Source organism: Mycteria americana, chromosome 5, assembly GCF_035582795.1.
Source record: "Mycteria americana isolate JAX WOST 10 ecotype Jacksonville Zoo and Gardens chromosome 5, USCA_MyAme_1.0, whole genome shotgun sequence".
NCBI lineage: Eukaryota > Metazoa > Chordata > Aves > Ciconiiformes > Ciconiidae > Mycteria > Mycteria americana.
Window position 1 is genome coordinate 28551502 of NC_134369.1, and position 22618 is coordinate 28574119.

Genomic DNA, 22618 nt, shown 5'->3' on the forward strand with positions numbered 1-22618 from the left:
CTCCCACCCTTCCCATGACAAAAAGCCCAGGAATTAGACTTTCTTGGGGCGGCGTCCAACTTGGTAATAATAATAAATGCTGATGAGGATGAAGAGGGCTCGGCTGACCAGGAGGAGCACGGCACCTGTGGCTATCCGGCTACTCTCAACCAGGGAGACAGTGGTAACTGGAGGAGAAGGAGGAAGACAAGGCAGAGGTTGGTGATGAAAAAACAAAGGGAAACAAGTAGCACAAAGCTGTTTTCTACTGCCCTCTAACGCAGCTTCCTAGCAAGACCTGCCGAGCCTTGTGAATGCAGCTTTCACCACAGGCTCACACGCACAGTGAACCCATGGCAGGGGCTCTTCACTAGCTTGATTTCACAGCATGGAAGTTAGCCACAGCCCCATGGTCCCCAGAGCTCTCACTTACAGAAACCCTGCTTTAAAGGCAGCCCCACGTTCAGGCAGCCACAGCCCAAAATGGTCACTCAGGCAGATGCGAGTTTCCATCGTGCTCAGGTTTTAATTGTGGAAGCCACATGTTCCTGAGTTTGCTTTGCGGTTTGACCACTTCAGTGCTAATAAACATTTTTCAACTTCAGAAGCATCTATAAAATACACATAGTCCACACATGGTACCTCTTTTCTGAGCATCTCTCTTTTTTTGGCTTACCAACACATAGCCCATATCTAAACCAGCTACCTTATAATACAGTTAGTGAGCTACCAAAATACAAAAACCCCCTTCATTGTTAAATATAGACAAGCTCCCTAGAAACAAGCTGAACTGTTATTCTCTGTTTCGGTAAGACCGAACATCCCCCTTTTCAGTGTAGGTTTCTACAGTCTTTTCTTGTTAGCCCCAGCATCTAGGCAGCCTGCTCCAGGAGATGACCTGTTCTGGCTACGAAGGTCAGGATGTTTTTAGGGAGAAAAATAAACGAATCATCAGCAGATGATGTTTTCCCTGCACCTGGGCAGCCTTCAGTGAGCAGCCCAAGGCAGAGGGGAAGGAAAAGGGAGAGAGCTGGCAGGGAAGATGCTCCCAGGGCCAGGTTATATTTGCCAGTCCCGCACAGCAAAGGAGCCGTCTCCAGCACAAGCCAGGCACAGCACGGGGACAGCCAGGGATCGGGTACCCCTGTGGCTGTGCCAGCCAGGCAGCAGAGACAGCATCTCCCCATCAGCTGAGTGCACTATGACTCCCAAGGCCTCACCCCACAACTCCTTCAACCTAAGAGTTTACTCCATCAGACCCAAAGGTACTGCTCCAATTTCGCCTTCGGTCCCCCGGCTCGCGCCAGCTGTCCTGCCCACCCCTGCTTCTCCTTCCTCCCTGCCCGCTGGGGGTACGCAGCATGCACCCCCATCCTCTGCCTCGTCCTCCTCCCCACTGGGCGGCCGCAGCTACTCACCCAGGAACTGCACGGCGAAGTAGCACGCCTCCATCAGCAGGGTCCAGCGGATGATGACTTTTTCGGCCGTGTAGAGGGCGTTCCACATGATGAGCGAGATGCCTGCGGAGGGACAGCAGCGCGCAGCTGCCCGAGGGCTGGGGGCTCACTGGGAAGGGGCAGCCCACCCGCCTGCTCCCACGCGAACCATTTCGGCCTCCACGGGAGGAGGGCGGGCGGGAAGCGGTTCCGTGAGCAGCTGCGGGGACGGCTGCACTTCCAGCCCTCCCCGCGAGGTGCTGCTGCAGCCTGCCGGAAGGAGCCGCCCGCCCGCCCGCCCGGGCCAGGGCATCCCGCCGGCCCGCAGCCCCAGCCGCCCCCCCCCCCAGAAACATGGCTTGCAAGCACCTGCCTGCCCTTTGGTGCTGGGCACCAGCCTCTGCGGCACGCCAGCCCCTGGGGGAACCTGGCGGGGCACCCAGAAGGTGCAGTCCCTGCAGCCTGGGAGCACTAGTGGCCGCAGCACAGGGGGCAGAGCTATGCAAACCCCCTGTGTTTAATTCCCCTCCGCTCATTTTCTTCTCCCGATGGTTTCTCTAGGCTCCCTTCACCTTCTTGTCCTTTGCCCCCCACCTCTCGGGCCCCTCACATGGGGCCTCCTGGGATGCTGTCGCCTGCCCCTTCTCTCCTCCCACTCCCACGAGGAGGGTCTGGCCCCAGCTGCAGCCCAGCGCCCCATCTCCCAGCCCATCTGCAACTCCCCTTTGCTGGGGCACTTGCGGGTACAGTGCTCGCCCAGGCATTTAGAGCGTGCACAGCCCTTCTTACCCTGCCTGCAGCGAGCCTGAGCCCCTACTAGGAAAAAGCAGCAGTAGCTGAACAAAATACCCCTAAACAAACCATTTCTTTGCTACGAGCAGATCTGCTCTCCGGCTGCAGTTGTCCTGCTGGGCACAGACTTTGACCCCTCCTGCCATTTTGGCCTCTTGTCCCCTTACTCTACGAGGCAGTGGCGTGCCCCAGGCACAGCGGCATGGCACTCACTGAGGAGGGCTCCTCCATAGAGCCGGATGGGAGTCTTGCTGCTCACCGATTCCTCGTCAAAGACGGCGTCGTAGAGCTGGTCAGGGAAAGCAAGGGCCTGGCAGAGGCAAGGGAGAGACTCAGCAGCCTGCACTGGCCAGGGCCATCAAAACGTGCCCTCTTGGGCAGCAGCACTCCGACATCAAGCCTTTATGGGATCAGAGCCGCCGGCCAGGAAATTGGAAATTAAGGAGGCACAAGAAATATCAGTGTGCAAGCTACTGGCTTCACAGCTGGTTCCTATGGCCGAGGCTGCCATGCCATGTGTGGTTTATGACCCTGCTAATGAAAACAGACTCCGGTGACGGGAACAAACCTCCAAGGACACTGCTAGCAAAGCCCATTACCGAGACATGGTGAGGGCAAAGGCCTTGCAAGAGAAAGCGGTGGCAAGTGCTGGAGGCAGAGGAGAGGGATAAATGCGGGGGGCCGAGGAGCCACCCTGGGGCACCCCTTTGGCAGCCAGGAGCTGCGGTGCCCAGGACCGTGTCCCTCACTTACCATGATGGCGACCCCGGAAAACATGACGGCGGAAACCAGCTGCCAGACCCTGTGTGGGAGGGAAGACAGAGGACCTGGCATGAGCTCATACTTTGCAAAGCATTCCTGGCTGCCTGCTTGGTCATCAGCCTTCATCCCCCCCCCTCGCACAACCGCGGCACCCACAAGGGGGTCCCCGCACAAGGGGGTCGCACAACCGAGGCAGCCACAACGGCGCAGAGGGGGGTCCCCGCAGGACGCAGCACCCTGTCACACGTGAGACCAGGAGCTCCTCCAGCCCCACGCAGCCCCTGTGGTTCCCAGCACCTGCTGTGGGACAAGAGCTTGAGGGCCTCAGGCTGATTTATGGGGGAAGAAAGCAGAGCTGGTCTGGTCCTGTGGCCCCGAGAAGCCCCTGCAGGGAGCAGCATCAGCAGCCACAGCTGTGGCCGAGGGCCCTTAAACGAACCCAGCTCCAAAGTGGCCCAATATCTTACCTGAGCCCCAGTGGTTCCCGGACAGCAAACTTGATTTCATTTCCCAGTACTTGGCTAATCTGAAATTCAAATAAAAGACATAAGGTGACTGAGCAGACCCTTCCCCAGATTTTAGGCGGTATTCGCCAGCCCAAAAATGCATACCTAACCCCATGTGGGAGTTTATCTCTAAGAGGGCTGGAAGGAGGATGAGGACAAGGGATTCATCTGTGACCCCTTGGTCCCAACACTGGCCAAAGGCTGCCTTGATTTCCACCAGAAGCTACAGCCTCTACTGCTCCCTTACTGGGATCAGCCATGTGCAGCATGTCCTCCAGCTCTGGTATTTCACTGAAACAGGTTGGTTGTTTGCAATTCAGGCCTCTTCCAAGAGGCACTGCAGCACTGCTGTTTAAATCACTGCTCCAGTGTCCAGGCATCGGTGGTGCCATGGTCCTACAGCACCAGCTCTGAGCTAGCTCACGGGCGTCTCAGCAATACAATTTCAGGAACGGATTAAAGCAGCTTGAGGGCAGAGCTCGCCCCATTACCTTGAAAAGCCATTTCAGGCAGCTCCCATGCACCCAGCAGGCTGCGTGGCCCCTCGCTGCTCAAGGGCAGCATTGCTCGTGCCCACCACAGCCTTCACTCCTCATTTTACAGGAGCCCCGTGGAGCTGGGAGCCCTCTTTTTGCAAAAGAGGCTGCAGAAGTCAGACGCTGAGAAAAAAACACACCACCTCAGCTTGCCCAAGCAGAACGTCTCTTTTCCGTTTTTGCTGCACGCAGGCTTCCCTCTCCCCTGCCCCTCACCTTTGAGCGATGGACCTCGCCGTCATCGTCCTCCCCGCCGACCCCGAGGATCTTGCGCGTCTTCAACCTGCTCACCAGGTCGGTCTGGCTGTGCTTCTTCATCAGCGGCGGGGGCTGCTTCGCCGCCATGGTGGTGGCCCTCCACCACCGAGCCCTCGGCTGTGAGGCGGCACAAGGTGGGGGGGGCGTGGGAAACGGCTCTGCCGTCACATGAAATTTCACGAGGTTCAGGGAAAAAATACCAACCACCGCCACAAAATCTTCCTGTTAGGCTGGCAGATGGCTCCTCATTGTCCTGGGTCAGGGAGCCCTGGGGCGGGGCTGGCCCTGGCTACGGGCAGCTCATCTCAGGGTGATCCCACCGTCACCGGGATCTGCCGGAGGGGGGGAAGAAAAGAATCAGAGCAGCGTGGCTTTAGTGTGGGCATTTAGCTATAAATGCTTTTGACCTACAAACGGTAGTCTGGCCTATCTCAGCATGAGGCAATGCCCAACAGTACCTCTATGCTGCTTCCCAGACTAGGCAAATTAAATGCTTCCCAGACTAGGGGAATTGAAGTCATTAAGCGATGCTTTGCCTTTTGTCTTTCCCCGTGCCATACATCACACCCTTCAGCTGCCATTTCAGGCCAAATACCACACAAGTCTCAGGTATTTATTTGTTCCCCCCACCCCCAGGATGCTGCAGCCCCCACGTTGTGCCAGAGCATACCAGCCCCAGAACAACAAGAAGCCAGAGGCAAGACTTTCCTTGAGGATACGTTGCTTTCTGGGATACAGAAGATGGCAGCAAGCAGAAACCACAAATACTATCTGGGACAAGAACAAGACAAAGATAACCAACAGAAGCTACAGTGGAAGAGAACTTCTACCTTGGCATGGTCGTATAAAGGTAGAGGTGTCAAGAGTCCCATGAAATCACTCTATTATCATCCTGCAATCATAAAACCTTGGAAACCCTCAGTTCATAAAGTGTTTTCTTCCAATTTGGCTTCATTTCACCTTGGCCCAGCTGAACACAAATGTGGTTTTCCATTTGCCACTTCACCCTCCCAGAGACCCACAGACAAATACCCACAGGCACCAGGCACAACTAATCCAGCCCAGGCAAGCACTGGCCTCAGGCACCGGCAGTCCTGCGCCCCAGCCGAGCCTTCCCATGGCTGCCAGGGTTGGAAAGAATTTATGCTCATGTCTAAAGAGTTCACAAGTCTTCGGGGAGTAATGAAATGAGGTGCCAGTTATTTTGGCATTGTGCATGCAAGTGTCGTCCCGCTGCCTTGCAAGGGATTTCCTTCTCGCAGGAAAACCCTTCCCTGTGGTTGTCCAGACAAGAGCGGACAGGCATGTCGGCAAGTGCTCAACATAACTCTTTCTGTAAGGCAAAGCTAAGAGGTCTCGCTGGGATAGTGCAAAGACTGAATCCTACGATCAAGTGTTTAATAAGACCCTTTCAGCAGACCACAGGCAAAATGCTTTCCAGTGACCCAGTTCAGCTACTCAGGGCTTTGCAGGTGCTTCTTTTGGATTGTAGGGATTTGTTTGGTTGCGGTTTTTTTTGCTCTTATTCCACTGAATAACTAAGCCCAGGTTCCTGGAAAGGCAGCACAGAGCCAGATGCAGCAGCCAGGGTCTAGAAATATTTCAGAAGTGGGACAATGGAAAACAACTGCTCAGGAGGAAGGTGGAAGCTGTATACTCATGCCTACACTTGAGCACAAGGCAGAAGCTCAAAAGGTAGCTGCTAGTAGAAAACTTTGGAAGATTTAGCTTGTCTGGAGTTTGCAAGATTGGAAGATTTAGCTTGTCTGGAGTACATACTGACCCAGTATGTCACAGTATGTACTCAAATCTAGGTAGTCTGCACACAAAATCCACCCCAAAGCTAGAGTGATGTGTAAAATGAAAAGCTCTTTTTAATTTCTTTTACTACAGTTTCTGCAGTCCTTTCTGCCCCCCGGCAGCCCCAGACTCAGCAGCTTGAGTATTGAGTGCTTTCCCACCAGAACTGCACTGCCACTGAAACCGGAGGAGACCCCTTCCTGGGGTATTTCTAGCCCAGCGTTTTCTGACCAAAGCTATTCAGCCCAATCCTGAAGCAACACCCCTCTGCTGAATGCTCCTCTCCCTCACACTGAGCCTCAGGACCATCCCACGTCCCTCGCCTGGCCCAACGCAGCTCCTGGGACACGGGGAGGACAGCCCTGAGCGAAGGGCTGACGGACGGTGCCCCAGGTATGCCACGCTGTCAGGAGGACCCTCACACCCCATAAAGGCACTGGGTACCTATTCAGCCACTCTCCCTCCCCTGCACGCTTTGGTGGGGAGCAAAGCAAAGTCATTCCAAAGACTTGCTAGCTGAGGGAAAGGCAGAGAGCCTGAGCAAGCAGCATCCTAGTGGCCCTGGGTCACCAAAGCCATCCCCAGAGATGAGAGACCCAAGGCTTGCTGGTCTTGATAGGACCTGGGGTGCTGAGTGTTCTGGCCACACCAGCCGGCACCTCTGGTTCCCTCTTGGTTACTTGCTAGGGAAAGCCTGCTGCCCACACCTCCTGCTCCGTCCTCTTCATCGTCAGAAATGGCAGGGGAAGGGAAGATGGGATGGGAAAAACAAAGGGGGGGAAAAAAAAAAGAAAAAAAGAAAAAAAAGGAAATAAAACAAAATAAAGAGGGGGGGAGAAAGAGAGAGAGAAGGGCGGGGGGGGAAGAAAGGGGGGGGGGGAAGTGGGAGGGAGTGGAGGGGGCAGGGAGAAGAAATCTTCAGATCTAGAGAATCTCTCCTGAGGACAAGAAGCAAAAGGACGTGGTGGGGGCTCCGTGACTCACCAATGAAGGCAGCAACGAATGGCTCTGTGATTACAGAGGCAGTTTTGCAACTCTGACCACAGGCCAGAAGATCAGAATTTGCCTTCTTCAGTTGTCTCGCCAGTTGCTTTCAGGGCAGGAGTTGGTGGAAATTTATCCACATCATCATGAGCACTGCTCTCCCATTAAGAATTTCCACTAATTTGTGGTAAACCACTGGCCAAGAGCCGGGACAACGTAGGCCAGATACAAGTGCCAATAAAACAATCACCGAAGGCCATTCTGGTACATAAAACCACACTCCCACCACACTAAGCACAGCTAGAGCATGGCCCCGCAGCCAGTCCCACGTCTCATTATCCCCATCTTCCAGAGAAAGAGCCAGTCTAACGAATACTGCATATTAATGAATAATGATCTAATGAATGCATTAGCGCTAATTGAATGACATTCAGATAGAAGATGCCGAGGATTTGAAAATGATATACTTACATTAATGTATCCTGACACACTGACAATTTAGAGGATGTTTTCTATTATCCCATGCGTTTTCAAAGGGGAACCTCCACCTCCTCCTTCTCCCGCGATTCTTTTTTCCTTAATCCGTTTTCTGAGCATCCCAGGGGCTGTGCAGATCAATCACCATAAACAGGCAATTCCTACTCCCCGCCACAGCTCTCAGTGATAGGCAGTGCCTATGTGCAGCTGGAAGAGGGTTTTTTCTTCCAAAATCCTTTTTCTTTGCAGGCTCCTTTCAGTATCTGTTCCCTTGCTCAGCTGTTCAGCATACCGCACTCAATTTTGATAGCTACTGCTTCATGGTGCAAAGAAACCTCACTGGTGCCACGCTAATGATAGCTCAATCCCTCCCCACCTCCACAGCTCTTCCCCCAGCATCTCCGCTTCCCTCCCAGTGTCTGGAGAGAAGAGCAGCTCTGCAGCACGGGAGAGGGGGGACTCAGCCGCACATGCGATGATGCTGCAGCAGCCAGAGCTGCGTGCCCATCGAGGGAGGTGCACGGTGCTGCGAGAGGGAAACCAGACCCCGTTCCCGCAGGCACCTACAGCTTCTGCAAGCTGCTGCCTGGCAGCTGATGGGTGCTATCCCGCCCGCCTGCGAGGACACAGCTCCCCAGGGGGCCCTGGGGACAGGGCTGCTGCCTATTGCTTAGCTGGACATTGCTGTTTCGGTGGCACTGCCATCCACGGTGCAGCCTTTCACCCGACAGACCAGTACTGCTCAAGTTAAAGAGGTGGCACTACAGTACCTCTCGCTCCAAGGGTTTGAGGGCACTTCCAATCTGCAAGCAGAGGAAGAGAAAATGAACCGGAGTCAAGCCAGGATAACGAGTGAACGGTTTATACGTTTAAGCTGGGCATAAGTTTGTTCAGCTGTATCATGTTCAGGCCAAGGAGAGGACTCTTGCTATCCTGTTTCAGATTTCCCAATTCAATACACCTGAGAACTCAACATCTTGAGCCCACTTTGATTTGTTATGCCTAAGAGTTAACCAAGAAGGTGCAGTGGTGTATGTCCTTTGTAACAGCCTAACAGGGCACTTGCCATGCCTAAGCATCTTCCATGGACCACAGGCTGAGAGCCACTGGTAAGTATGAAGGAGCAGCACTGTCCCTTTACAATACTGGACTTCCCTGGGAACAGCCTGGCAAAGCCCAGGGGAGTTCTCCAGTGCTGCAGCAGCACAAGGGGGTCCGCACGTGAAAGGGGCACCCAGCGCGGCAGCTGCGCTGGACCCGGCCCTCACAGCCGGGCTGATGCCCGCAGCATTTCTCTTGCAAGGCCCCGGCAGCCGTCACGCATTTGTCCAGCTCTTCTGCTGTTTGTCCAGGCTCTGGTGGTCCTGTCTCTCTGCCGGTGAGGACAGTGCCAGGTCCATAGCAGCTGCTCTGGACCCCATACCTACTCGGCTACAGAGACAGCAAGAAAGCCTGGGCTCAAACACACGGGCAGGGCAAAGAAGGGATGCACAGGTCAGAGCAGTCATACAAGAGCAAGACCAGCCAGAAAGGAAAAGATAACTTTCCACATATTATTTTCCACCAGACAGCCATCTCTTCCCTCTCCTTGTCCACGAGGCTCATTAACAAATGAGCATTTGTTAATATACAATAATAATACAAAATAATAACATTAACAAAATATCTCGGTGTTTCACAGTCTCACCTTACTACAGCCCTGCACCTTCAGGACAGATGATATCCCCACTTTGGAAACACCAGGAGATTACGGACAGGATCCACAGACATACTAAGTACCTTGGCTCTTGCAAACATTAGGCTGTTGCCTAATCGAGTGGGATTCAAGACTCCTTTTTTCCCCCACATATGAAGGCTCAGTGTGCTCATTTTTACATGCAGAAAATCTCTTGGTAAACAACCTCAGACACTTCAGGACTCTGAAATCCCATGGGACAAGGCAAATTCCCTGTGTCTAACCCAACACCACACCTGAGAGCCACAAAGCATCTTTGTGGATCCTACCCAAACAGCCTAATACAAGTTTCCCCAGGAAACCCATGGTGGAGCAGACCCTGAGTCAGAACTCCCCATGTCCCATGTAACTACTAGAAGTAGTTACTAACTACATGTAGAAGTACAGCTATCTCCATGCTGTACTTCTGGAACCACACATCCCAAAACCACAGTGACTGAACCAGCTCCCTGCCTAGTTTTCTATCCAGAATGTTTTCTAACCAGCCAGCTGTGGCAGCACATCACTATCCCTGTCTCCCAGTGGATTTCTTCCATGCCAGCTGCAGCACATGGCTTTGCATGCTCTGGGCTACCAACACGTCTTAAAACAAAACCAGAATAATTTGCATTTTTTGCTGGGAGGAATATACTGCCACCCATGCCCTGGATGAGGCATACAAGTTCTCCACCCTAGAGAAGAGAAACTATCCCAAAGCAGTTTCTGCAGGTCAGGAAGCCTCAGAGACCTGCAGGGAATGAGAAGTGATCAAGCCAAAAATAACCTGATGCTCAGGCAGTAAAAACAATTAGCACTCAGCCACCATGGCAGCATAATGTAGCTGTTGCTCCCGCTCGGTCTGGCACAGTCTGTACACCTAAGCAATGGGGATACTTCAGATTTCTCACCTGTAACAAGCCAGGTACATGGGACTCCCTTCCCACATAAACACCAGCCCTTCCAGTACAGAAGGCTCTTCACAACACCAGCACGAAACGTCTCTTGCCAGAGGTTCATTCCCAGCTCTGCCACAGCCCTGTCGCTGCCTTAAGCAACTCCAACAGGCACAGGGACACTGTGTCCTCCCTAGGGAAAACCTACAATCCTGTGGTGTCACCGCGGTGACACCCTGCGCCTAACGCAGCTCCAGCAACCACGAACGCAAGGGATGCGGGCAGCGTTACCACTCGGCAGGGGACCACCTACTGGGGAGGTAAGAGCTAATTTGTGTTACTTACCCTCTTAGCCCGGCAGGCAGGAAAGGACATCCAAAGCCTGCTCAGCCTTTCCCACACATCCTGAACTCCGCCTGCTTTAGGGTGCATCCTCAGGCAGGCTCAGCCCCTGCACTCCCACTGCCCCCAGGCACTGCGGCTCCTGCCTGCAAGCTCCCCGTGGCCATAAAAACATCCTGTCCCAAGAAGCACTGCTATCAGGGGCCAAGCCATACCGTCTGGGAGGTATGGCCCCGCTCAAGGATTTTATTGCCCATAGGTTTCAAGTTTCCTTTTGCACGGAGCACAGGAAAGTTTCTTTCCATGTCGCAGGACGTGTTATATAGCAATCAAAAGCTGTGAAGTGCTCAGTTTCCCCACAACAGGACAAAAAAACCCTGTTGCTCTACTAGTTTCTCAAATGGGAGCTATAATTAAACACGGCCACCACACTTCTGCCAGCCTGCTAACCACCACCTGCAGCAACGCGCCAACCCCTCCACGGCGAGCCAGGGCGCCTGGGCTTCACCTCGGGGCAGGAATGCGTGCTTCCTCCCCGCAGCAGCTGGCAGGGCGGTCTGCGACACACTGAACACGCTTGGTCAGGCACCCCGCACGGCTACGGCGACCGGCACACACGACGCCCCACAGGTGCCCGGTCGGACACCTGGCCCCACCGCAGCCCCGCTGCACGTGGCTCGGTGGGCTCCCAACACGGGGACAAACAGACTTCACGTTTCGTCCGCCACACGCGTGCACACACGCACCCCCAAGTACCAGCTTGGCCACACTATCCTGCTTTCTCAAGTAGCCCATCCCTTGCTGCTGAGGAGTGCTTTGGCTGCAAATACAAAGGGCGCAAGGTACAATCTGCTGCTTCAGCGACTCCCGACTCCCATCTGTATTATTTACATACGAGTCCACCCCCTCCATCATCCTCCTCCCCGCCGCCAAGGCCCTCAGCCCGGCCGACCACAGAGATCCATCATCCCAAAGCTGCCCTAGCTCTCCCGAGGGCTCTGGCAGCCGTGTCCCAGCCTCAGCCCACAGCCAGCACCCAGCCCCCGCCTCCACCCCGGATGGCCACCACCAAGCAGTTAAGTTTCCCAAGGAGCTGGGAGGATGGAGAGGGAAGGAAATAAGATGTTTTGGGATCAGGTGCTCTTTTTCTTTAAGGGCAATAAAAGAGGAGAATTCCTCTTTTGATTTCCCAGCCGCCTTAGACAGGTGTTTGTGGGAGACGGTCCCAGAAGCTTAGCAGGCCATCTGTCCTGCAGATGATTTCTAGAGGGAAACATTAGAAGGAAAAATAAAACCCATATGCACACACACACACACACACAAAACCACACCAAAAAATGAGTAAATCGACCCTTGCTACTGGAAAAGAGCAACTTTAAAAAGCCAGGAGAGCCCTTCAATCAAACAGGATAATAAAGGTCGGTTTTATAGAAAACCTGATGCAACTCTGTATTTCATCGCCCATGCCTCACACCTGAGGAATGACACAGGCTCAGAGAAACTCTGAGTAACAGAAAGTAACAGAAACAGAAAGTAACCCTGGGACCAGGGAGAAGCCCAGACACATGCTGCGTACCCACGACACCGCTGAATACTGGATCATCACAGTAAAGTGAGGCTTCTTGGCACTTCTCCCCCAACAACCTCAAACCTCCCCAGATTTTCTTTCCACGGTGCCCCCAGACAGTTGACAATTTTCACTCACAAACCCTCCAGGAAGCTGATGCCCTTTATTGCCAACAATCCTCCAGCTCTATCCCTTTCCAGAACTCAAAAGGAAATTATAAGAAATTACAGTTTGGGAGATTTGGTCCCCTCAGCCACACATGAGCACAACATCCCTGTGTATACCGTCACTGAGGCGGTGATTTCAAAGCCATTCTTGATGGACTCTTCCCCAAAAGAAGATGAACTACATCTCCAGCAACATTATTTCTTTATCTGCAGCCCAGTGACTTAGCCAGCACAATGCAACTACCACAATCTATACACTACCAACATGTCTACAGCCATGAAATGGAAGATGAAATGAATAAGGCTGTGTCACTCTGGCACCCCATAAGCAGGTTCCTGACCTGTATCATGCCTGAATTTGCAGCCCCAGCCTGAGAACAGCTGCTGCAGGACGCCCCAGCACCATCAGATTTTTTTCTTCCATTTTTGTAGAAAACAATGGGCTCCTCTTCTCCCATAGTCTGTCATGATATGACCAGATGTGCAGTCTAGGCACACACAAAGGGGGGAAAAAAGGGCAGACGAATAAATTTGCATTAAGCAGGAAGACTGCCTTTTGGTCTAGCCAGGATATTTCCTGCGTCCCAGGCACATAGGGACTCACAGGACTTGTGCCTCTCGTTGTGCAAGCAATAAAGTTTGCTTCTATGACAGAGAAGTCCTGTAAATCAGGCCTGATACGAAATGGCCTGAGTGGCCACCAGTCAACAGGTGAGTTGTCACCAACCCTATAGTATGCAGCATTTTCCATATTACATGGTCACATCCGCATCCTGTAAGAGCATATTATTTACATAAATACATATAATTTATATATAATAATAAATGGTATCTTAATAAAACAACTATATATTATTTTCATACAAATAAAAGCTACAGTTTGAGTTGCGTAGACTTGCTTTGGGTCCCACTGCACGGTGACGATCTCTTGAGACTGGTTAGTAAAGACAATTCAGGCTGCCAGACTGGAGTATTTTGGCATTCACCTATATTTTAGTCTCAGGGGACAGAGGAGCCACAGGGGCAGTTTGTCCCAGACTCCCTGCTGGGAGATGTCAGCAAGAGCCTTGACTCCTGCTCCTAGGTTAACCATTTACTGTCCTAGAGATGGATACCACCTTTCATCTCTCGGCCCTGGACTACCACCATACACACCACTTGGACCCATCACCTGCATCTTGGGAACACATTCTCACATCCTCCCTAAACAATTTGCCAATATTAAGCCCTGCTCATTCGCACGCAATTACAACGCCAGGTTTATCACTCCATGGCTCCTTAGACTCGAAATAAGCACAGACATGCAGACGGGCTCGGGGAGTTGCTTAGCAGAAGGCCTCCCAACAACACACATACTTTGACGACTTGGTAGCCTATCCCCAAGTGGCAAAAATCTCCCTCTGACACCTTAGCGGTTTCCATAGCAACGGGTTAATGCTAGAAGTGTTAGATGCAAAATTCCCCATGTTGGGCAAACAGGAGCTAGGAGGACAGATTTAGAAGAGGGAAACTTCTAAATAGCTGCTGACAGAGCTAGCACAGGCTCTGCTAATTCACAAGTCAGTGGCGACCTGCCTCAGAAGAAATCCCTAGCAATGCGCTAGTGGGACAGTGCGTGGTGCACGGGGACGCGGCTGTGGAGCACCAGCCTGCAGCATCCCCGAGAACGGCGAGGAGCCACACGTAGCACTCTCTCCTGCAACGAAGCACTTGGAAGTGAAAACAGCTGTTTTCAGGAACAGAATTACAGTCCAGCATACAGAATCACAAGCCTGAAAGCCAAAATACTAGATTATAGGTTTGGCAGTGCTGCTGCTCCTCCATGCAACCAAGACCAGGTCATTTAACCTCTCAGACCTCAGTTTTCCCAGTTGTATATGAAAAGCAAACCTACCACCCAAGTTCATATGGCTTACACTCGACAGGTATAACATTTCAAAGGTGACTGCCCAGGCTGTACCCCACCAGTGCCTGCTTGCGATAGCCCGTGCTGCTGAGGAAGGCTGCGGGCTCCCATGCAGCACTCAGCTCATTACACACGATGTGCCAGAAATGTCAGAAAGGCCAGAAATGCCCTTCCTGGCCTGAGTAACAACCAGCTTAGCACGACATCAATTTTTTCTGTCTGTCTTCATCCCTTGCTGGTAGGAGAAAGCACTGTGGAAACCTTGGGGTGAACCTCATATCAATACCACCTTCGCACACACCAGAAGCTCTCGGAAGATCCTCCTGGTCAGATTAAACCCATATGCGTACAACCAAAGCAGCCACAGCTCAGTGCGGTGCCACACAAGGGAGGAAGGCAGAGGGGAGCCTACCACACTACCAAGAAGCAATTGCTTTTGCCAGTGTGGTTCTCAGGTCAAACATCCTCAAAGAACCCACAGGCTTTTCCCACAAATGCTGCACAGCCCCCACCACCCCTCCACCCCACCCCCTGGAGCTGATACAACCCTGACTCTGCTTTTTTTTTGCTGCCACGTCAGGGGAAAACACTCTGTGCATGCACGCGTGTATGTGTATGTGCACGTTTGTTTATGCATGAGCTGTCAAGCCCTGAATTATGCACAGATCAACAAGGCTCTTTGAATTCCCCGACTGTGAAGTGCGTGACATTTAATCTCAACCTTCCTTTTGGATTTCATAATGTGCATTATCAGCAATGGGTATTCAGCACACAAGTACCCTTCAGAAAGCTTTCATCAGAAAACAGAAATAATATAAAGAAGATTGAAAAAGACAATGCCTCCGATGCGTGAGAGGTTCTCCAGCTTCCACAAAAGGCCAGTGTATGTGTACTGCAAGGATCACACCCAGAGACAGTCTGTCCCCAGCGCAGAATAAAAGCATTTCACAGGTGGAGAGCGTGGGGCTTGGAAGCATGAAATATAACATGAACCTATAGCTCTCCTCACCTCCCTCTTTTTGGCTCCCTGGGAAATAGGCAGGGTGAGCCATCTCCCAGAGGTGCCTATTTTAGGACAGGATGCATCTCCTGCAATGGCTTATCTCTTTCCATAGACCACAGGAGGAGCCCAGAAGATGAGCGAGACTAGGTTTTTGATTGCTCTTGCATGGATGGGCAAGACAAATTCTTGATCCTTGCAGTCAACTTTTCACTACCTAGTCCTAGGCAAATACTGTATCACTTTTGCCCATCTCACAGCATGGAGTCGCACTTCGGGATTATAAAAAAACTAGACAATGACCTGCAAGAAAAGGCGTTCTCATCTCTTCTGCTGGACACGGAGAAGCTATGTCCTAAGTAGACCTGCTCTTGTTAGTTACAGCCACAGAGGCCACACATCAGCCCAAGGAACTAAAGCAAGATTTCTCTTTTTATAGCAGAGAGGAGACAAAGGGGTGGACACCAGAGTGTGGCATCAATAGCCTTGGTGATGGGGGATATCTGAGAAGAACTGAGAGGTCCCACAGTCAAGGAGCTCTCTCCCCATCTCGCCTGGCGCATGTGAGAGACGCCTTAAGAAAGAAAGAAAGGATACAGGTACTACTGACTAGTCCTTCTCCTTGCCAAATTACACATTGACTCCCTACCTTTGTTTGACTCCTCTGCCCAGGGACAAGGAGGCAACAGGGACACCCAGGAAGCGAAGTGCTAGCAGCACCTGCGCTGACTAATCAGGGCCTCAAGTAACCACGGAAAACGCAGAGTTGCCAGATGTCCCATCTCTACTATTAAGGGTTGTTTAAGGATCTTCTCTTGTTTCTACAATTTTAAGTCTCAGACACTTGGATACAATAATCTACAGGAATATCAGCATCTTACAACAGCTGTGTGTGTGTATACACACATAGTGCTTTGCTGTGTGTATGCGTGTATAGATACATCTCTATCAGCAAGCATATATAGCACAGCCTCCTGCTTAGAAGAGCTCATGACACCAAAGTGTCAGGTTTTAGTCAACACTTTCCCCGTTACCTTACCTGTAATGTCATTCCCATGCAGCAGTGGCTCTGGGGATTGCAGGCTGGTCTCTTCTCCCCCATGTTCTTTGCAAGCGCCAACAAAAGGCACTTGGTTTGCATGGTGATGTGGCACAGGAAGTAAATTGGCTGGAGGAGATAAGCTCAACTGCTTTATTATCCCTCCATCCATCAACCCTCAATGCATCCTACTTGTCCAGAGATTTAAATAGTGGATGTTGACATGGGTCACGGAAGGGACTTGTTGAACTCATGATATACAGCAGCTGGGTTTTTGCCAGCAGACAAGGCAAGAACACGTTCATACGCTGCAATAAGCAAACAGTTGCACTGGGCAGGGCAACGGGGGAGGAGGGTGGGAGGATGCACTATAGGTGCCTGCTGTTCAGAAGCACGCCGGATTTGTGGCCAGCACTTCCAGAGACTCCACCAGTAATGCTGCTATTAATGCTGGTATTAAAGGCAGCTAATTTTTTTTCTCACTTACCATGAAAACAACCTGGGAATGCGCAGACAGATGGTCTAAATTCTTCAATCCTGTTCGGTGTAGCCTTTGACTCCTGGCAGATTTCCACTTTCTGTGAAGCAATGTTTGGGTGCTCTTTATTGCTATTAAGCAGCTTCTACAGTAACTTTTTTTCCTAGGCCACAAAGAAAATTTTGGTGAAAAGCCAATACCACCCAGCTCCTCTGGACTCAGTATTGCAGTTTTTGAGTTTCCCTCTCCCTTCTGAGAGGAGGCAGCTCGCATTTCTACCTCCTTGGAATATGCCGAGCATTTACCCTGAATGACGTGCCAGGCAGCTAAAATTAAATGTCCAACAGAAGGATTCAGAGGGACTTAAAGTCACGGACCGGTAAGATACCTTGTTTCCTAAGAGGACAGCCCGCTTCCTGGAACTCCTTTACCGCAGAGTGTCTGCACCCAGGCTGTGCCCAAGCCATCACCCACGTATCTCTCACAGCTTTGCCGCAACACCCTACAGGGGACCAGCGAGGCTGCTGCTTAGATGGGTGCATGTCGTGCGTAGCAAGGCAGGGCGAGACAGCCAGGAAGGCTGAATTAAAGGCACGTTCTTGGCGGCGAGGAAGATGGGTTCAGAAGCACGGCGTGCACAGGCCGACCTCGGGAAACTGCCTGCTCTTTGTCACAGCCATCTGCATCTACAGCAGGCCCAGCTGTGAGCCCAAAAAGAGACCGCAGCGCCCAACAAGGGCTGGAGTGATTTTAGGGCTCAGCAGCGGGATTCCTGAAATAACCTCTGCCAGCTGGAAAAGCTTCTCAAGTCTTTCCATGACCACAAACAACCGGAGACCAGAGGTTTGTATTTCACTCATAAGATGGCACCACTACAAAAGAGCACTTCTGCTGCCATCATGGGTTACTGAATGAACGCGTACTCAGACAAAAACACCGGCTGAGTCACCCACAGAGCTTCCTGAAGACTTGTGGGTTTTCTCTGTAGGTCTCTTGCTCAGCTGCTGACACGGCCTCAAACTGTTGACTTTCTCAACCCAGGCAGGATACGGCTAAAACAAGAGGGCTGCAAGCCTTTGTGTGCTGCTCTGCCTGCACCTGCCTTCCCCCTGCCCCTCTGGGCCAGGCAGTTGAAGTGCTGCCTGATTTTAATAAGAAAAGGAGGGATTTCTCTCCAGTACACAGCAGCAGGCAGCTGCAAAGGGGACTAGGTGCTAATCTCCCTATAAAACACAGAATCCCTTCAAACAAATAATTAGGTTGCCGGTGGCCAGTATTATCTGATACTCCTCTGTGCGCATCTCCCGCTACATCAACTCATACTGCTAATACCACTCCCCAGGAGACTGGACTACCAAATCATTGTTCGATTTATTTCTAACTGCTTTTCTCCCCATGCTCTCCTCGGCGCCTTTGACTTAAATTATCTTAATCCAAATCTCTAACAAAAACTTCTAGGAAGCTCTGCAGCAACGGAGCCAGCTACCAGTCCCTATGCTCAGGCTTCTGATTTTGGCCCCATAGGTGCAGAAAGTGAGCACACGGTTTCTGAACACCAGCATCAGCAGAAGCCTCTCACCTTCAGCATTAAACCCAGCTACAATCATTTTGATCACTTCCCCGTTTTGGTGACAGATCGCTCCTCCCTCCTCCCCACAACCACAGCAGCAGTCAGTATAAATCTGAATTAGAGCTTTCTTTCAGCCTCTGTGGCTTTGGACATCCTGTGGGTCCTTGGCTTTGCCCTGTAAGATGAGCTGGGTAAGGGTCCAACCAAGGTCTGGTATAGATGAGTGAGGTACAGCCTAGGCAATGATTTCCCCATCAAAACCAATGCACAAATGTGCTCAATAAGTTCCTATTTTGCATACAGAGGGATAGAAACATATTTACAGGTTTAGCTAACTGGAACACACCCCCCCTCACAGGATGAGGGTGAGAAACGTACCCACATTGTGAAACCCAGTGGGAAAGTCTGCTGCTGGGGTTTTATCAGAGCCCTGGGAGGCAAGGCTGTGGAGCTAGCACGGGCTCCTGCGTGGTGGGTCGTCCAGCAAGACCCTGCGCATCTCCGAGCCTCACTTCCTCCATCTGTCATCTGGGGGCAGCCGCACTAACCAGCACCACAGATGGGCACTGAAACACACTGAGATGCATTAACCCTTGCAGATGACACAGAGCTGCACAAACAGAAGAAAGCCAAGAAGGCGAGAGAGTCATCTATCATTTCCCTTCATGTCTGAACCATCAAAAGTGCCTTTGGTTATAGCTGGATTTGTCTTTGTGAACATCTTTTGGCATCTTGAGCAAGAACTCTTCAAACACGGAGTGAACTCATGCTAGCCTGTGATCTCCAGGACAGAATCAAACCCATGTTTTCCAAGGGAAGGCAGGAAGCAATGCGAACAGGGAACACCTGGTCACCTCTTAAGTGTTGTTTTTCCTGGTCTGGAGAAAGTCCCAATGTATTTGGGGACCAGCATTGGGTCTTTTCCTCCCAAGACTTGTTTTCACATTCCTACGTCAAAAATACAAAACCCGTAAGATCTACTTTCTATAAACAATGTCCCAAGAGTGCCAAGGTCACCAAGCCGTTCCCCCTGGCACCCAGCCAGAAGCAGAACATAAACAATCTCCACATCTTTATGGTGCACGTGTGCTTTTTTTCCTGTGCCAGGGGAAGGCTTGAAACCAAAAACATAGCACTAGGAAGACAGACACCCCCACTTCATGGTCCTGTTGGTCTCTTCTCACTTTTGCCAGCCCAGAAGAGCCCCCAGCTCCACCCCGGTCAATGTGCAGCCCCCTGGGCAGCCCGGTGGCAAGGCAGCCCATCCTGCCTGCAGCAGAGGGAGATACTCTTTGTGTTGTAACAGCATTTAGCAGTTTTCATTAGAAATTTGGGTACTTATTGGATGAGGACCAAACACGCACATAGCAAGGAACATTTCACGATCCAAACAGCTCAAAGTGATGCTTGTAACTGGCATGTGGAACCATCCCTCCCAGCCCCTACAAAGTGTTTAATAACACTTTGACCTTCAAAAAGCTGCAAGACAGCAAACACCATCTGCAGGTGTACTCTGGGCATTCTGCACACTTCAGCACTCGATGCTCGTTGAGAACAATAGAAAAACATTTCCCTTTGGATCAGGCCCCAGCCTCCAAGCAGCTGCAAATGGACAGAAAACCTCAGGGCCGAGCATCTCTGTGGTTTATTCTGCACAGATCAATGGCAACCCCAAGCCCCGCCTTGATGTACATCTCTGGAGATGCTCTTGCGCTCACATCTCTCTACAATAAATCCTCGCTACAGGCCCGCAAGCAGAAGGGATCCATTTCCCTTGAGACTGTACGGCAGACATCGCCTCTTCAGCCCCCTGGTTGGGATAAACCACCTACCCAGAGAAGAGCTCCCTTGACCTTGTTCTGCACAGCAGACAAAGAACAAAAACACATTATAAAGCAACGAAGTCCCACTTTTCGCAGCTGCCATCAGTACCCAGCCCCTCTCTGCTGAGGGCACCAGGACCCCGCAGGTTCATGGTGTCCCTCGCAAGCCGCTGTGCATGCATCAGGTGTATTTATGCAACCTAGCTGAGACATGGTTAGGGCTAGTTGAGGCGCCTTCATGCTGAGTCTTAGGATCTTGTTTATTTTTGCTTTTCACCAAAACCCTTCTAAGAAAACTTCCTCCTGGGGGGACCCCCATGCCTAAAGCATAACTACTGTTTATTTGTTTAAAAAACACTTTCCTCATCCACGGGCCCTGAACGTCATTATTCAGCAAACTCCGCTTTAGTGCAAGATATAGTTACCGAGCAAGATATTTATGCCAGGTCCAGAATAGCTAGTGCTCTTGCATACTCTGTAGTTTCTCATGGCTTAGCTGTACTGGTGGTAGCCCTAATGTCAACAAGGCTTTGGTTGCTGCTGGCATTTATACCGCCCAGCCTCTGCAGACGGAGGAGGTGGATTAAATGGTACCCGTTTAATCAGTTGCAGCTCGGGCTTTGCTGGTCCTGTCTCTCGGGCAGCTGCAAGAGGGACAGGGACATTGCTCAGGTAAGGGAAAAGCTTGATGGACTCCAACTCTAGGCAGTGCTGGGGAGGGCAAGGTGCAGGCTTGGTGCTGCTTCTTCTGCAGCTCGGTTTGCTCAGTTGGAGCTATACTCACCTGGAAAACCCAAGGGCTGCTGCTGCTCTAGACAGAGCAGTGCACCTGCTCAGCAGGGACAGCCAGGCCCCACAAGTGGCACAGCAGACATCTCAGCGTGCAGGGACGCGTGAGTGCCCAGGCAGGGACCCAGAGCCCGTTGAGACCTGGCTCACCCCACCTTCCCTCTGCTTTGATGGCAGCGGCTCTGTCCCGTCTCCTCTGCCCAGCTCCCTCCAGCAGCGCAGCTCTCTCACCCCGTCCCTCTCCCTCCATCCCCAGCCCAAGTACCACCCCCTCCCCCATGGCGAAGCTCTCCCTGCAGCCAGGGCTCCCCAGCACACCTACAGGGCTGCATCCCATGGGAGCACGGCCGTGCTAGCCCCCCTCGCCCCTACCCCAGGCACGGCTCAGCCATCAGGGCTGACCTCCCAGCCCATGCAGTGGTCAGGACACAGCCTCCCCTTTCAGGCACCTGAGGCACCCGAGGTACCCATTTGGGCACCGCGGTCCTCCTGTGACTCTTCCCGAGCAAGCAGAAAAGGATGGCTGCTTCCAGGAAAGAAGCAACGTGGGAGCCCAGCCTTTGAGTGGAGTGACAGCCAGGCGAAAGACCTCACCACAAAGCTCCCAGCCGAGGGACCCACCCGCCCACCACCTCACAGGGCGGCACGGCTACTGTCCCCCCCATGCCTCCGGGTAACCCACCACTCTCCCACCAGGATGCAGCGCTCCACCACCTCCTCCTCCACCCATCCCACCCGGACCGCGCACGGCCAGGACGGAGACGGTCCCACCGCAGCCATGCGCAGCCAGCACAAGGGCTGCTCCCTCTCCTGCCGCCCCTGTCCATCCATCATCCATCCCTCCATCCGTCCACCCATCCAACCCGGCCCGCGCTGACTCCGGGGAGCCCTCTCCGAGGGGACGCCGGGGAAGAGGGGCCGGCCGGCGGCTGCCAGCAGCGGGCTCCCGCGGGGCGCACGGCCGCGGCGGGCTCCGCGCCCCCGATCCCCCCGATCCGGGTCCCCGAGACCCCGGGGGACGGCGGGGAAAGCCCGCGGCGCGGAGGGACGCGCACGGTACTCACCGCCCTAGCGCACGTCCCGCCGGCGGCGGCGGCGGGCCCGAGGGCTCGGCGCGGCTGCCCCATGGGCACAGCAACGCGGGGGCGGCGGGGGCGGCGGGGGCGGCCGGCCGGCGCCGCGCAGCCCGCAGGCGGCCAGACTGAGCGCGGCCCCCGCGCGGCGCCGCCTTTACCGCGCCCGCCCGCCCCGCCCGGGCCGGCCCACCGCGGGCGGGACCCGCCGCCGCCGCCGCTGCCGCCACCGCCGCCCGCCCGACGGGGCGGCCCCGCCGCCCGCCCCGGCCCCGGCGCCGCGGCCCCCGCCGGCCGGCCGCGTCGGAAGGCGGCGGCTGCCCGCCCGCTGTGGGCGGTGCGTGGGTTACCTGGGGGCTACGCGTGGGTTCCGGGCGGCTTTTGTGTGGGTTACGCGTGGGCTGCGCCTGGGCCACGCGTGGCCGCGGCTCGGCGCGTGGGAACAAAGAGCAGTGTCCAGGGGCCTGGCTCCTGGGAGGGGAGGAGCGGCGGGGGAGGCCCGTGAAAATAATCAGTGACTGGGAGCAACAGAAGGCTGCTCGCCACACCCGTCCCTGTGGGAAGCTGCGGAGGGACCTTTCGTCTGTGGATGTTCGGAGGGTTAGGGCGACGGGAGGGCTAGCGGCAAGACTGGCCCGTCCCTCTCTGCGATACAAGCGGGGCCTTGGTCGTTCTGGTCATGGGCGCGCGCTTCCGAGGGCTGTTACACAATTCCCTGTAAAAGGCA

General features: G+C 53.3%; 1 protein-coding gene across 7 annotated transcripts; it reads right to left on the reverse strand.

The window, feature by feature from the left end:
• On the reverse strand, positions 1-22374 carry TP53I11 (tumor protein p53 inducible protein 11). 7 transcript variants are annotated; one of them, XM_075502562.1, is made up of 10 exons: positions 21883-22015; positions 20624-20673; positions 16646-16799; positions 4474-4601; positions 4228-4386; positions 3437-3495; positions 2961-3009; positions 2421-2517; positions 1398-1499; positions 1-167 (listed from the first exon to the last, which is right to left on the reverse strand). In XM_075502562.1, the coding sequence occupies exons 5-10, from the start codon at positions 4354-4356 to the stop codon at positions 34-36; spliced, it is 570 nt and encodes a 189-aa protein (XP_075358677.1). In that variant the 5' UTR covers positions 4357-4386; positions 4474-4601; positions 16646-16799; positions 20624-20673; positions 21883-22015; the 3' UTR covers positions 1-33. The 7 variants fall into 7 exon arrangements, with proteins under 7 accessions (XP_075358677.1, XP_075358672.1, XP_075358673.1 ...); XM_075502557.1 differs by lacking the exon at positions 21883-22015 and adding an exon at positions 22242-22347 and having other exon boundaries at positions 4228-4601; XM_075502558.1 differs by lacking the exons at positions 20624-20673; positions 21883-22015 and adding an exon at positions 22242-22374 and having other exon boundaries at positions 4228-4601.
• Between the last annotated feature and the right edge of the window lie 244 nt (positions 22375-22618).

Bases quoted from the DNA above. Each gene is read 5' to 3' on its own strand.
- TP53I11 (XM_075502558.1), bottom strand. From the start codon at position 4,356: ATGGCGGCGAAGCAGCCCCCGCCGCTGATGAAGAAGCACAGCCAGACC. The intron at 3,496-4,227 runs GTGAGGGGCAGG...TTTGAATTTCAG, and splicing joins GCGAGGTCCATCGCTCAAAG to ATTAGCCAAGTACTGGGAAA. The intron at 168-1,397 runs GTGAGTAGCTGC...CTTCTCCTCCAG, and splicing joins CTTCGCCGTGCAGTTCCTGG to TTACCACTGTCTCCCTGGTT.